Raw genomic sequence first — 15,064 nt, 5'->3', positions numbered from 1 at the left:
ATGTAGTTTGTGACCTGGTCACAAACAACAAATGTGAAACAACAAAATGAACAGAAACAGATCATGTATACACACAATCCTGCTTTATCACATTCAGAAGATTGACTAAAAAAATTAACAAGAAACATTTAAGCAGGGTATGGTGGCCCATGTCTATAACTCTAGCTCTTAGAAGGCTGAAGCATGAGGGAAAGAAAGTTAAAAATGCTGTTATATAATGAAAAACTAGAGTGTTGGCACGCACCTTTAAGCCTAGGTAGAGGCAGCCTATCTCTTGAGTTCAATGCTAGTCTGGTCTACACATGGTTTCATGACAGTCAGGGCAACATAGAAAGCACCTGCCTCAAAAAGTAGTTAAGAGTACTGGCTGCTCTTCTAGAGGAACCAGATTCAATTCCCAACACACATGGGTGATTCACAACTAACTTTAACTCCAGTCCCAGGGGATCTGACACCTTCTTCTGGCTTCTATGAGTACCAGGCACACATGTGATATACAAATGAACATGCAGGCAAAACATTCGTACATATTAAATGAAAAACAGGTAAATCTAACTCACCCATCAGGTATAAAATAAAAAACATCAGGTATCAAATCACTGAAAATCATTAATGAATTTTGAAAGTTAAAATAAAACAAGTCATATTCCCCAGGCAATGCAGGAACCAAATTAACATAATAACCTAAAACTGAAGTAAAATTTAATCACCTGGTATTTAGCACCCTTAATTTGGGGGGGAATGGGACTTCAAAAAGGAAAATATCTAGGATTTACTTTTGTGTGCACTGGAATTAATTTTGCAAAGGTCACGGCCAGAGATATAAATCTGGGAATCAACAACACAAAGAGAGCATTTATAAAACTCTAAAGGTATAAATGAGGTCATCTAAGGTATGTACACACACACACAGAGAGAGAGAGAGAGAGAGAGAGAGAGAGAGAGAGAGAGAATGTTCACTAGACAATGGTGCCCGACATCGAAAGATTATACAACTGCCAGAAAGAGCTGAGATAGACATCCAAGAAGATCTTTGAGAGAATAGAGCTGCTAAACTGAGACTACCTGAAATAAACGGGGAGTTAACACCAGACATGGAATGAGAAAGTTTATAGAATCCAATTGTTTTTAATAATAAATGTTTACAAAGTCTCTCATAACACAAAATTATGCTTTAACTGTAGGTGAATATAGAGCAAATCACGGATAAAATAAATTTCAATTACATAATGAATTTCCAGAGAAAAAAAGGCAAAGCGTGTAAAATGTGCTACTTATGTCATCTTCAGAGAGCAGTTTTCTGGACCAGTCATTTTTCCCTGCACCTCCTCTTCACTAGAGCAATAAGACACCAAAGGGAGATCAAGGGGACACAAATTAGAAAAGAAGAAGTCAAACTCTCACTATTTGCTGATATGATAGTTTACATAAGTGATCCCAAAAATTCTACCAAGGAACTTCGACAACTCAGAAACACTTTCAGCAATATAACAGGATACAAGATTAATTCAAAAAAATCAGTAGCCCTCATGTACACAGATGATAAAATGGCTGGGGAAGAAATCAGAGAATCAACACCCTTCACAATAGCCACAAATAGCATAAAATATCTCAGAGTAACTCTGCCAAACAAGTGGAAGACTTGTATGACAAGAACTTTAAATCTTTGAAGAAAGAAATTGAAAAGACACCAGAAAGTGGAAAGATCTCCCATGCTCCTGGGTAGGCAGAATTAACATAGTAAAAATGGCAATCTTACCAAAAGCAATCTACAGATTCAATGCAATGTCCAGCAAAATTCTTCAAAGACCTTGAAAGAACAGCACTCTTTTTTTTTTTTTTTGAAAAGCAAAAAACCCAAGATAGCCAAAACAATCCTGTGTAATAAAGGAACCTCTGGAGGCATCACAATCCCTGACTTCAAACTCTACTACAGAGCTACAGTACTGAAAACAGCCTGGTATTGGCATAAGAACAGAAAGGAGGACCAATGGAACCAAATAGAAGACCCGGATATCAATCCAAACATTTTCGAACACCTGATCTTTGATAAAGAAACAAAAAATATCAAATGGAAAAAAGAAAGCATATTTAACAAGTGGTGTTGGCAAAACTGGATATCAACATGTAGAAGAATGAAAATAGACCCATATCTATCGCCACGCACAAAACTCAAGTCCAAATGGATCAAAGACCTCAACATAAAGACAGCCACACTGGACCTCCTAGAAGAGAAAGTGGGAAGTACACTTGAACACTCTGGCACAGGGAACTGCTTCCTAAATATAACCCCAGCAGCAGACACTGAGAGAAACAATTAATAAATGGGACCTCCTGAAACTGAAAAGCTTCTGTAAAGCGAAGGACACGGTCAACAAGACAAAACGACAGCCCACAGAATGGGAAAAGATCTTCACTAATCCCACATCAGACAGAGGTCTGATCTCTAAAATATACAAAGAACTCAAGAAATTGGACACCAAAAGATCACATAATCCAATAAAACAAAAATGGAGTACAGACCTAAACAGAGAACTCTCAACAGAAGAATCTAAAATGGCTGAAAGACACTTAAGGAAATGTTCAACATCCTTAGTCATCAGAGAAACACAAATCGAAACAACTCTATAAGAATGACAATTTATAACCGGGCGGTGGGGGCGCACGCCTTTAATCCCAGCACTCGGGAGGCAGAGGCAAGCAGATCTCTGTGAGTTCGAGACCAGCCTGGTCTACAAGAGCTAATTCCAGGACAGTCTCCAAAACCACAGAGAAACCCTGTCTCGAAAAAACAAAAACAAACAAACAAACAAAAAAAGAATGATAACTTATGCTGGAGAGGTTGTGGGGAAAAGGGAACACTTCTGCATTGCTGGTGGGAATGCAAGCTGGTACAACCCCTTTGGATGTCAGTGTGGCGATTTCTCAGAAAATTAGCAAACAACCTTCCTCAAGAGTCAGTAATAACCACTTTTGGGTATATATCTAAAGGATGCTCAACCGTGCCACAAGGACATGTGCTCAACTATGTTCATAGCAGCACTGTTTGTCATAGCCAGAACCTGGAAACAACCTAAATGCCCCCCATCGAAGAATGGATAAGAAAAATGTGGTACATTTACACAATGAAGTACTACACAGCAGAAAAAATAATGACATCTTGAATTTTGCAGGAAAATGGATGGAGCTAGAAAACATCATTTTGAGTGAAGTAAACAAGACACAGAAAGACAATTATCACATTACTCATTCATAGGTGGTTTTTAAACATAAAGCAAAGAAAGCCAGCCTACAAACTACAATCCTAGAGAACTTAGACAACAATGCAGACACTAAGAGAGACATACATAGATCTAATCTACATGGGAAGTAAAAAGTATAAAAAGACAAGATCTCCTAAGTAAATTGGGAGCATGGGGACCTTGGGGGAGGATTGAATGAGGGAGGGAGAAGCAGGGAGGGGAGCAGAGAGAAATGTAGAGCTCAATAAATATAATTAAAAAAATAAAATAATAAAAAAAGAAGAAAATGTTAGGTTTGGAATCTGCAAACCCTTTTCAGTAATGTCAATGGAAAGGCTGCACTGCAGGCCTCATCCCAGACTTGCACTCCAGCACTAACAGTTCCTTCCTCGACAACAAAATCAAGTCTGCAGCTTTGTCAGCCTCATTAACACTTTTTGTTTTGTTTTGTTTTTTTTTTTTTGTTTTTTGAGACAGAGTTTCTCTGTAGCTTTGGTGTCAGTCCTGGAACTAAATCTTGTAGACCAGGCTGGCCTTGAATGCACAGAGATCCACCTGCCTCTGTCTCCTGGAGTGCTGGGATTAAAGGTGTGCACCACCCCCGGCACCTCATTAACACTTTACCTTTTCCACTAAGACAATCAGTACCAGCACACCAAGTGTCCTATCTTTAGACTTCTGGATCAAGGGTTTCTCTGTAGTTTTGGAGCCTGTCCTGGAACTATCTCTTTTAGACCAGGCTGGCCTCAAATTCACATAGATCCAACTGCTTCTGCCTCCTGAGTGGCAACATCCTCTTTATAAGGATATAACTCCAGGTACCCTGCCCTCTGTGTTTAACTCAATAAATCCAGTCCCTTTCCTTAGTTCTTTCATGTCTAAAAGTGGTGACTATTTTTATAACTGCTTCCTTTGAGGTAGCTTACTTTCTTGCCTTCTTAATTACCTGCTTTATTTCATACCAGTTAACAAATCTTAGTGTTACAACACTCACTGTTGAAATTACTATCTTGATTTTCTGATCAAACCCCAATAGATTTAACTACAGAATAAAAACTTAACAAACACAAAGAACATACAAGCCGGGCGGTGGTGGCGCACGCCTTTAATCCCAGCACTCGGGAGGCAGAGGCAGGCGGATCTCTGTGAGTTCAGAGGCCAGCCTGGTCTACAAGAGCTAGTTCCAGGACAGGCACCAAAGCTACAGAGAAACCCTGCCTCGAAAAAAAAAAAAAAAAAAAAACCAACAAAGAACATACAAACTCAAAGCTCAGAACATTAAGACGGAAATCATTTCCACCTACATGAATACGTGGCGTACAGACATTAACCGACAAAAGGAGGGGATAGACACCAAAAAGACCGAACTTCTGTATTATGGCTTTTGTAGGAGGAGGTTACTAGCCAAACAGAATAGCACACTCATCTGATAACTTGCACACTGCTGCTGGATTAGCATTTGTCTATCCCCACCTCACAACAGGACACACACATGCTTCAACACACACACACACACACACACACACACACACCACACCACACCAAACCACACAGATGTCAGTTTCCTGCAACGCATTTCTTCTGCTCCTTTGTGGATGACCTGAACTCAGCAGCTATATATAATGCTGCAATCCGCTGCTAGAAGCCCTGCCTCATCATTTTACTATACTCAAACTCTAAGCAACAATCCTCTCCTAACTTCTTTTCCTAACTTGGGAAACTTGAAGATGTCGCAGCAGCCCTATTCAGTTGGATTGTGTGCTTAAAAACAATGACAGCTCTGTTTGGAATTCCAAGGATAGAAAGAAAACAGAGCCTGTTTTAACATGGAAAAAGGTGTGTGTCAGTTTAGGTAGCCAGGAGAATAAAACTAATTTATAAATACAAATTTTCTGGCACAGACTCCTTATTATAAAAGCACATCATGAATTTATTATGTTATTTCTATCTGTTGTTAAGATACTGGGAAAACCTAGCTTAAGCTTCTTCAGTGAAACAAATGCCAACACAGATTTATGAACATACTTATTGATACTATAGTACAATGTAACTTTTCCAGACACTGGGATTGCTTGTTCAATGAGCAATTATCAAGAACTATTTAAAAGATATTTATTTATGTGCGTGTGTGCATGTGTATGTGTGTGTGTTAAGGTGCCAGTGGAGGTCAGAAGAGGGCTGTAGATCCCCTGGAGTTGGAGTTACAGATGGTTCTGAGCCACCCATTATGGGTGCTGGGAACTAAATTAAGATCCTTTGGAAAAGGGGCTGGAGAAATGGCTCAGACGTTAAGACACTGGCTGCTCTTCCAGAGGTTCTGAGTTCAATTCCCAGCAACCACATGGTGGCTCACAACCATTTATAGTGGGATCTGATGCCCTCTTCTGGCATGCAGATGTACATGCAGTACACTCATACATAAAATATGATTTTTTTTTTAAAAAAAAGATCTTTTGGAAAAGTAGTAAACATTCTTAATCATTGAGCCATCTATCTCTCCAACCCCATGAGAGTTTGTTAATACACCAGCCAAGAGTGTGAGATGGGTGTTCTAGCATGCATCTGTAATCCTAGCTACTTGGGGTGCCAGCAAAGCAGATACAAAATTCAAGGCCAGACTGGGCAGTGAGAAGGCTGAGGGAAACTCTCTGAGTGGCTTTAAAAGACCCTGGATATGATTCCCTACCAGACCTCATTGGGCAAAGAACCTAAGCTGACAAGACATGTGGCTAACTGGTATATAAAAAATATTCTATAGCATTAATCAGAGAAATTAAGTCAAATCCATAATGAGCTATGATCGCACTCCTATTTAAAGGGATATTATTAAAAGACAAAAAATTACAAATATTGGGAAGGAGACAAAGAGAGGAGGTTTTGCACACTGTTGGTGGGAACTATTGTGGCAGCTCCTGAAATAATTAGAAACAGACCACACATTCTTCCAGTCCTACTTCTAGATATATGACCCAGGACTTAATGCCAGTATGCTGAGATAGGAGGTTCCAACGTTAACTGCAGCATTGCTCACAAAAATAAAAAGATGCAATGAAGGCATGTGTCCATCAACAGATGAATGGACAAAGAAATCATGGACATGCACACACACACACACACACATAAAAATGTCATTCAGCCAGTCTTTAATGGTGGCACACGCCTTCAATCCCAGCACTCAGGGAGGCAGAGGCAGACGAATCTCCCTGTGTTCGAGGCCAGTCTGGTCTACAAATATGAGTTCCAGGACAGTTGGGGATACAGAGAAACCCTGTCTAGGGAGAAAAACAAAATGTCATTCAGCCTTTAACAAAGAGTAGAATGGTATCACTAACTCATGTAGAAGGGAGGGATTTGGAGCTTAGAGAAGGTTTTAGTTAAATGGTACAAAATATTAGTTAGGAAGACTACTAAAGAGATCTGTTACAACATAGTAAAATATACTTATCAATATGTAATATTCTTTAAAAACATAACAGCAGATCTTAAGTGCTCTCACCATAATTTGGTTAGGTATGTAAGATGTTAAGTAGTTAAATTTAGCCCTTCTACTTTTTTGGGGAGGCAGGGGTATTGAGACAGGGTTCCTCTTGTTTAACAGCCCTGGCTGTCCAGGAACTTGTAGACCAGGCTGGCCTTGAACACAGAGAGATCTGCCTGTCTCTGCCTCCTGAGTGTTGGGATCAAAGAGTGTGCACCACCATGACCAATTTAGCCCTTGTATGTGTATAAATAAAACACAAAACACTACTGTATATGAAAAGTTTTATTATTAAGTTAAATACTAAAACTATAAAGGCACTGCTAAATTGATTTAATTCGATATATCAATTAAATGAGATCTTACTGCTATAGTCTGTCTAAACTTGTTCCCCGTGACGGTAGTGATGGGGAGGTAAGAAGCTCTCAGTTCAGCTTATTGCACCCTCAGAAGGGACTGTAGACTGACTGACTGCATGATCTTATCCTCATACTTCTACTCCTAATACTGCAACCACCAAAAGAGGGTATTAGTGAAGTCCTCGCCAGAGCCTGCACCGACTCAGACTATCTTCCTTTGTTATTATAAGAAGATTACCTTGGACACTTTGTTGCAGTAATAGAACAGACCAGCATACTGACAGACTATAATTATTACTGAGTCTTTCAACCTATTAATGTGCAATACCTCTCAAGTTAGGTGCTCTATAGTTTCTGCCAAATTTTGGTGTTTACTTGTCCTGTGCTGCTGGGGACTGCATCCCAAGGCAATAGGCACAGTCAGACTACTACAGTGACCTCAGCATTACTTTAAGAATTGTATTACTGAAAGTCTGGTGTACAAGAACTGTTTAAGTAGCATTTTAAAAAATTCAATTTTCAATTGTTCACATCCAGAAGACAATATGCAACCAAATCTTTCATAATGACTGTATACATTAAACTTATATATTCTTCCTAACAGCTCTTGAGTACTTAGAATTTTCTACGTGATCTTCCTAAAAATAATGGGCCTTATTTCAGTTTTTCCAATTTATGTATTATTTCTTTTTTTGCATTTTTTTTTTTTAATTTTCGAGACAGGGTTTCTCTGTAGTTTTTTTGGTGCCTGTCCTGGAACTAGCTCTTGTACACCAGGCTGGCCTCAAACTCACAAAGATCCGCCTGCCTCTGCCTCCCGAGTGCTGGGATTAAAGGTGTGTGCCACCACTGCCCGGCTTTTTGTATTTTTATTATACTACTTTGTATTATACTTTTATGTATTATTTTACAGACTTTTTGGACTAGTTAGACCTCTGGAATACTATTGAATAAAAGGAGTGAAAAGATGGAAATGGAAGCTGGGAATGGTGACGTGTAATGATATTTTGACAAATAAAGTTTGACTGAAGATAAAAATGCAGAGCTAAGCCACAACAGGCCAGAAAGTGGTGGCACACACCTTTAATCCCAGGACTCCCGGAGACAGAGGGATCTGTTAGTTCAAGGCCAACCTGAGCTACACAAGATTGAATCTGTCTAAAAAATAGAAACAGAGCTCACACAAAGGTGATCCTAACACTTGGGGTCACATGCCTTTAATCCCAGCATTAGGGAAGTGGAGACAGGAACTCAGATTCAGTTTCATGTTTGAGACAGCTGCAGTCTGAGGACAGGATGGCCCCTTTGGTGGTCCCAGCACTCCGGAGGGCAGAGGTGGGCAAATCTCTGTAAGTTGGAGGCCAGCCTGGTCTACAAGAGCTAGTTTCTGGACAGGCTCCAAAGCTACAGAGAAACCGTAGGGATAGGAGAGGGAAGGTCCTTCTAGTGGCTGGCCAATCTGCTTCTCTGATCTTATCAGCATTAATCCCTATATCTGACACTGAGATTTTATTAAGACCAACTAGAATTCATGTTACATTGACACACCCCTCTAGTCCCAGTGCTCAAGAGAAAAGAGGTGGAAAAGTCTCTTGAGTTCATGCATAGTGAGCTCAAGGACAGTCAGGATTATAAAGAGAGACCCTGTTATAAAACAAAACAATTTCCACTCAACACACACACACAATCTATCTTTACTGCTTTCTTTAAAAAAGAACAACAACAAAAAATTTAGATGAATTCTAAAACACATATTTTTCATGTAACCAGAATTAGGTTTCACTTATTTTTTGTCTAAGTTTAGTTTGTTTCCCACTTATTCTCAATCTTTTTCAATTATTTTGTTTTATCCCTTAACTCTACCTTTTTTTTCAGTGTCCTCAGAGAGAACCTTCAATGGATATTTTAGACCTCGCTAACAAATACTTAATGTCATAAATATTCTTGAGCTTCAGTTTCACACCTGATGTCTTGTCAAGCGTGCAGAGAGAAATCCGTTCTGCCAGAGACATTAATAAGTCCATCTAAAGTGGAAGAAGGTCCTACAAGGCAATCCTTTGGGAACACGGGAACGTAAGCAATACAGACCGGACTAACCAAAAATCTGTGCAGACTACAGTTAAGTTAGAAAATACATTTATAATACGATCAACTCAATACAAGTCTGACACAATACATAAGAAAATGTAGCTGGAGAATAAATTTCAGCATTCGTAATAGCAAAATGGTAAGTATACATTCTGCTACTTTCCCGACTTCAAGATTTTTCCGTGTTATTATCTCTACACACAATATACACTGCGAAACATGTTTCTACCTTTATTTTAGGCACTAATTTATCTTCATAAATTAAGATAAAATAGTTTCTAGGAGTTAGGGTGGTAAAGAGGCTATCTAAAACATAAATCCTTAGGTTCAATTTAACCACTGCAAAAAACAAAAAATGTAAAAAGGGGTTTTAAAATTTTATTGATAAACAAAAAAAAAACCAAATTCAAATAAAAATGGAGTATTTAGTTAATAAAAAAAATTTTATTGATATAGCTTGACTATAATCCAAATACAAGTCTCAATTGTGCTGGTTAGTTTTATGTCAATTTGATACAAAGCCAGTTATTTTGAAAGAAGGAACGTCAATTGAGAAAATGCCCTCTACTGGATTATCCTGTGGGAAGCCCTCTGGTGCATTCTTGACTGGTGATTGGAATGGGAGGACACAGCTCACTGTGGGCAGTGCCATCCCTAGGTTGATGGTCCTGGGTTCTACTGGAAAGCAGGTTGAGCAAGCTAGTAAGCAGCGACTCCTCCATGGCCTCTGCATCAGCTCTTGCCTCCAGGTTCCTGTCCTGTTCTATTTTTATTCTGACTTCCCTCAGTGATAGCCTGTGATGGGGAAATTTAACCTGAAAACATTCAAGTTGTCTGTGGCCATGGTGTTTTATCACAGCAAAAGAAATGCTGCTAAGCCAGGCGGTGGTGGCGCACGCCTTTAATCCCAGCAGAGGCAGGCGGATCTCTGTGAGTTTGAGGCCAGCCTGGTCTACAGAGCGAGTTCCAGGACAGGAACCAAAAAAGCTACGGAGAAACCCTGTCTCGAAAAATCCCCCCCCCCCAAAAAAAGGAAATGCTGCTAACTAAACTACGTCACATTCACAGGTAACAAGCAATTGTTTTTAGTTGTACTTATTTATAACAAATACTTTGTCAAACCAATTATAATTCCTTTTTTAAAATGTGTGTCATTTTCTAACTTAATAGTAACTAGTAATAATAAATAATATAACTTTAAGACATTATTTGGAATTACAGTCACCTAAATTGGTGACCATTACTAGCTACGGACAAGGACATGTGTTATTTGTGTAATAGTTCCACTTAATATACTCATTCATCTGATACACTATGAACTCAGTAACTAGGTAGAGTGAATTACTAGGATATATGCCTATCTGTACAAGTATTCATAAGAAGCAAAAAGAATCAAATAGCTGTGGTTGATGGTGTCAGAGGCAATAGTCTATAACAAATGTTATTAATTAATATCCCTCTGAAAATGAACCTAAATTTACATAGTCAATGCTGAACCACAGGTGATATCCGTAAATACCACACGCAGTCCAGTGTTGGTAGACACCCATGTCCAGTTTTCTGCCTTTCAGGTTAGAGTCTCAAAATGTCTACAGTTGATTTTTAGAAGTAAATTCTAATATCCTGTCTTAGGTTACTGATACCCTTTAATCCAAATGCCAAATTTATTATAAAGTAACTGGCAATGAAGTATTTTTCAAAAGTGCAAGTAAGAGTACAATAATATGTGTACTTATTGTCCCAAAAAGTAACTTTGGAGAAGAAGGGCCAAGAATCTGCATTATTTCTAAACTTCTTTTGTAATTAAAATGTGTGACTAGCCAGTCTCAGAACTAGAGTCACTACAGTTCATGCTTTAAAAAGAAAAAAAAAATGATACCTTGATCTGCTGTCTTCGCAGCATGGCAAGCTCTCGCATGTCTCGGAATGGCTGAAGTAAATACTGGTAGAGTTCAGTTGTGGCCTCTGCAAGGCTGCTGTAGGCTTCATCCTCCATCTGATACAAGTCCAAAAGCTCCACCATGCTCTCTATAGTCTTGTGCTTGTCTAAGAGCTGTGAACAGAAAGTTTCAAAGCTAAGAAAACTAAATATAGTAACTGATAATAACTACTGTACTTGCTTTTGAGCCAGAATCAAGGTTACTAAACACAGTTTGCGTGGTCACTTATCTCTATACTTCATGTTTCACTATACAGACCACAGCCTGATCTAATCATTAAGGTGAAGGAATACACACTACCTGCCTGCCTTTAAGTCGTCCCCCAGTGGTGCTCTCCAGTCATATAATGAAACAAAACCACATGAAAGCCCACTTTATTACTGTGCTGGTTAGTTGCTAACACAAACCTATACGCATCTGGGAAGAAGGACTCTCAGCTGATGATTATATCATCAGACTATCCTGTAGGCATGTCTATGGGCATTTTCTTGATTACTAATTGATGCAGGAGACCCACCCCACTGTGGGCGGTGCCATCCCTGGACAGTGGGCCTGGGTTTTATAAGGTAGCTGAGTAGACTATGGAGAAGTTCAGTGCCATCTTCATCAATAATGTAAGTGGGAAAACTAACTCAGCTACATGCCTCAGATCCAGCCTCAAAAAGGACTACAAGGACAAGTGCACACACACACACACCTAAAAACTAAAACAAGTAACAATAAAACCCCACCAGCTCCAAATATCAGACAGACCTATGGTAGGCCATAAAAAGAGTCTTAAAAACTAAACAGAGCCAGGCAGTTGTGGTGCACACCTTTAATCCCAGCACTTGAGAGGCAGAGTCTCTGTGAGTTCGAGACCAGCCTCGTCTACAAGAGCTAGTTCCAGGACAGGCTCCAAAGCTAGAGAAACCCTGTCTCAAAAAACCAAAAAAATTAAACAGAACTAGAGGTTTTTTTTCCTTTTAAACCACAATGAAATTACAATAGCTGGGATGCTCTAAAAAAAAAAACAAAAAATCTAAGTTAGGTACTGGAGAGATGGCTCTGCACTGTCTGTTCTTACAAAGAATCCAGGTTGATTTTGGTTGATTACCAGCACCCACATGGTGGCTCAAGACTATAACTCCAGTGACGGGAATATACACCCTCTTCTGGCCTCCAGGGCCTCTGGGAATATACACATGGTAAATAGTCATTTATTCAGCAAAAACACCCATACATATAAAACTTTTTTTTAAAAAAAAAGTTTTTAAAATCTGGAAAATAACACAGAGACATATCAAAATGGAATAATATGTAGCAATTAAAAGAACTACAGCTTGTTAAGGAAGAGAAAACATACAGAGTAGGGTAAATAAGTTTCTAAGCTCGTGGTAACTATTTAAAAGAAAAGGCTCCCATGAGGCTGCCTCAAGAGAAGTAACTGAACAGAGAGAAGAATGAGAGAAGGGAAACAAAGATGCATATATTACTCATACTTTTTAAAAACCAGCCATCAAGCAAGTGTATGTGTGTTTACTTATTAAGCCAGGATTTTATTATGTAGCCCAGACTAGCCCTGATCTCAGATCCCCCCACCTGTTTCAGTTACTTGAGAGCTGGGGTTCTAGGTATACACTATCATACACATTGTATAGACTTACAAAGTAAAGGTTTTGTAGACCATTCCTTCTCTACTTCCCAAAGATATTTTGGCTTACAAAAAGGAGGGAGGGGATAACAATGACTAAATCCCTTCACCTAATACCCCAAATTATGTATACCTTTCCCATGAGATGAGGCATAATGAGTCTAAAAATGATAAACGCCTCTCTTCCTGTGTCCCAACTTTTCTGAAGCAGCAAAGTCAGGTGTGAATGTCTTCTCTTGGCAATCCACGTAATGCCAAGTTAATGAAAGCAGTATCTCCCACTATGGAAATGACCAGTTAGTTTATTGTTGAGATCTCAGATCCCAGCAATGAGTTCTAATTTTAGGCAAGAGTGTCCATCTTTAGTGACCTACTACTCCAAGGCATGGGGCACGCTACATACAGCAGAAATAATAACAATAGTAAGGAAGGGTCGGACTTGCTTGGGGGGGAGGGAGTCCTAAATTTGTGCAATAAATCCTTGCAAGAAAAAGTAGATAAACCTTATCTTTAATTCTACTTGAAAATGAAACTTTCTTTAAAATGATTCAACAAGTTCACAAACAGCAAAATAATAAAAGAAATGAGAAAACACAAATGGCAGCAACATTTCTACATATAATGAAGCTCTCCCTAGTCATTCATGGTTACTTAACTACCAATCAAGAACAATTCGGTTAGAAAACTTCAGATACTAAGTAGGCTTCTTTGAGTTCTGCTTTCAACAACACTAAAGTTAATGCAGTGCGCTAAAATGGTTGTAGGCACTACTTTCTGCCAAATAAAAACATCCACTATATGCCTAAGTTTCACAGATTTGAACAACTAAAATAGAAATAAGTTTTTAAATATTAAAGTACTTATCCAGTATTTCCTACATGGATTTATTCTCCAACAGAGCAGTACGCAACTATGCGGCAACTAAACTTAATACTCTTGCAGAAGCCCAGGGCATCTCACCTAACAATACTAATTTATTAATCTGTCTTTGCTATAAAGTTTCATGTTTTTCCAACACTAGATTACTTTAAAAGCAATGACAACTGTATTTTAATTTCAATTATACTTCTATTTTTAATCTAAGTACTCTGGAAATAATCTTAAAAGAAATGTTCTTAAAATTACAATTTACTCAATGGACTTCAAATCTTTTTCTATAATTCATGATGAAGGAATTCAATGGAACTGGCACAGGGGTGAGTGCTCACCACCTACCTAGCATAGGAAGGCGAAGAGAGGCAATCGCTACGCAGCTAAGGAAAAACTGAAAAGCTCAGAGAATAAACACAGTGCTTTGGACACTAACAGACCATAAACTGTGAAATATACAAGATGCTATTATACATAATACATGGGTAGAAAAAAATTAGGACAATTAGATATTTAGGATTGAGGCTCTCAGGGATAAAGAAAACGTGAGAAGAATCTAAGTGAAGCTGATCCACGCAAGCTTGACAAATTTGAAAGCATTCACTGAGACACTAAGAATGCAGATGTACCTGGATTTGAGTAAAACATCCCTCAAAATATTTTCTAAGGGCTCAAGACCAATCATCATACTACAGTGACAGTTGAGATAAGTGGATAAAGGGAGGCGGGGAGAATAAAGTTCTGTGTTACTTCTGCTTCAAGATCTGACACAGAGGGCTGGAGATCACTGGCAGCTCTCCCAGAGGACTCCCAGCACCCACAGTAGCTCAAAGCCACCTGTACCCTCTTCTGGCCTCCACAGGCACTGCACACATGTGGATACAGACATATGTGCCGGCTCAACACCTATAAACATAATAATGGTTTGGGGTTTCTTTGGTTTTTTTTTTTTTTTACTCTGACAAAGCTCTTCTGCAATTTTAGGGAATTACTTCACAAACACAGAAGATGCAAAGTAAAAATTTACCAAGCATTACATATAATTCGCTAAGCCTAATAAGTAAAACAAATGGTGTGTGTAGGATTGAACCTTGTTTACACAAGTAGGCAAATACTCCATTACTTAGCTGTATTTCCAATCCTTCTTTTCTTTTTCCTTAAGACAGACTCATATAACCCAGGCTAGCCTTTAACTCTAAGAAAGTATACAACGACCTTGAGTTGAACTTCTCATCCTTCTGTGCCTACCTCCCAAATGCTGACCTTATGAACCCAGGACTTTCTGCAGAGTAGAAAGGCATTCTGTGGGAGACATCCAGCTCTTTGTTTCCTTTTCTTTTTTTGTTGCTCTGGCCAACCTGGCACTTGCTAAATAGACAGATCCTGTATCTGCCTCAACAGTGCTAGGATTAAAGGCAAACCATCATGTTTGGCATTTTGGCTTTACCCAACTT

General features: G+C 38.9%; 1 protein-coding gene across 1 annotated transcript in view; it reads right to left on the bottom strand.

Annotated features, from left to right (window-relative positions):
- Jmy (junction mediating and regulatory protein, p53 cofactor) overlaps positions 1–15,064 on the bottom strand; it is a 70,100-nt gene that overhangs the window by 41,338 nt on the left and 13,698 nt on the right. Inside the window, exon 2 of the mRNA XM_041663241.1 lies at positions 11,047–11,220. Coding sequence (XP_041519175.1) covers positions 11,047–11,220 — 174 coding nt within the window. The remainder of the gene's footprint in view (positions 1–11,046; positions 11,221–15,064) is intronic.

Source organism: Microtus oregoni, unplaced genomic scaffold (genome assembly GCF_018167655.1).
Source record: "Microtus oregoni isolate MIOR12 unplaced genomic scaffold, Mior012 000014F_ref0000157, whole genome shotgun sequence".
Taxonomy (NCBI): domain Eukaryota; kingdom Metazoa; phylum Chordata; class Mammalia; order Rodentia; family Cricetidae; genus Microtus; species Microtus oregoni.
Note: the sequence above shows the minus strand (reverse complement) of the source record. Positions and strands in the feature narration are given on the sequence as shown.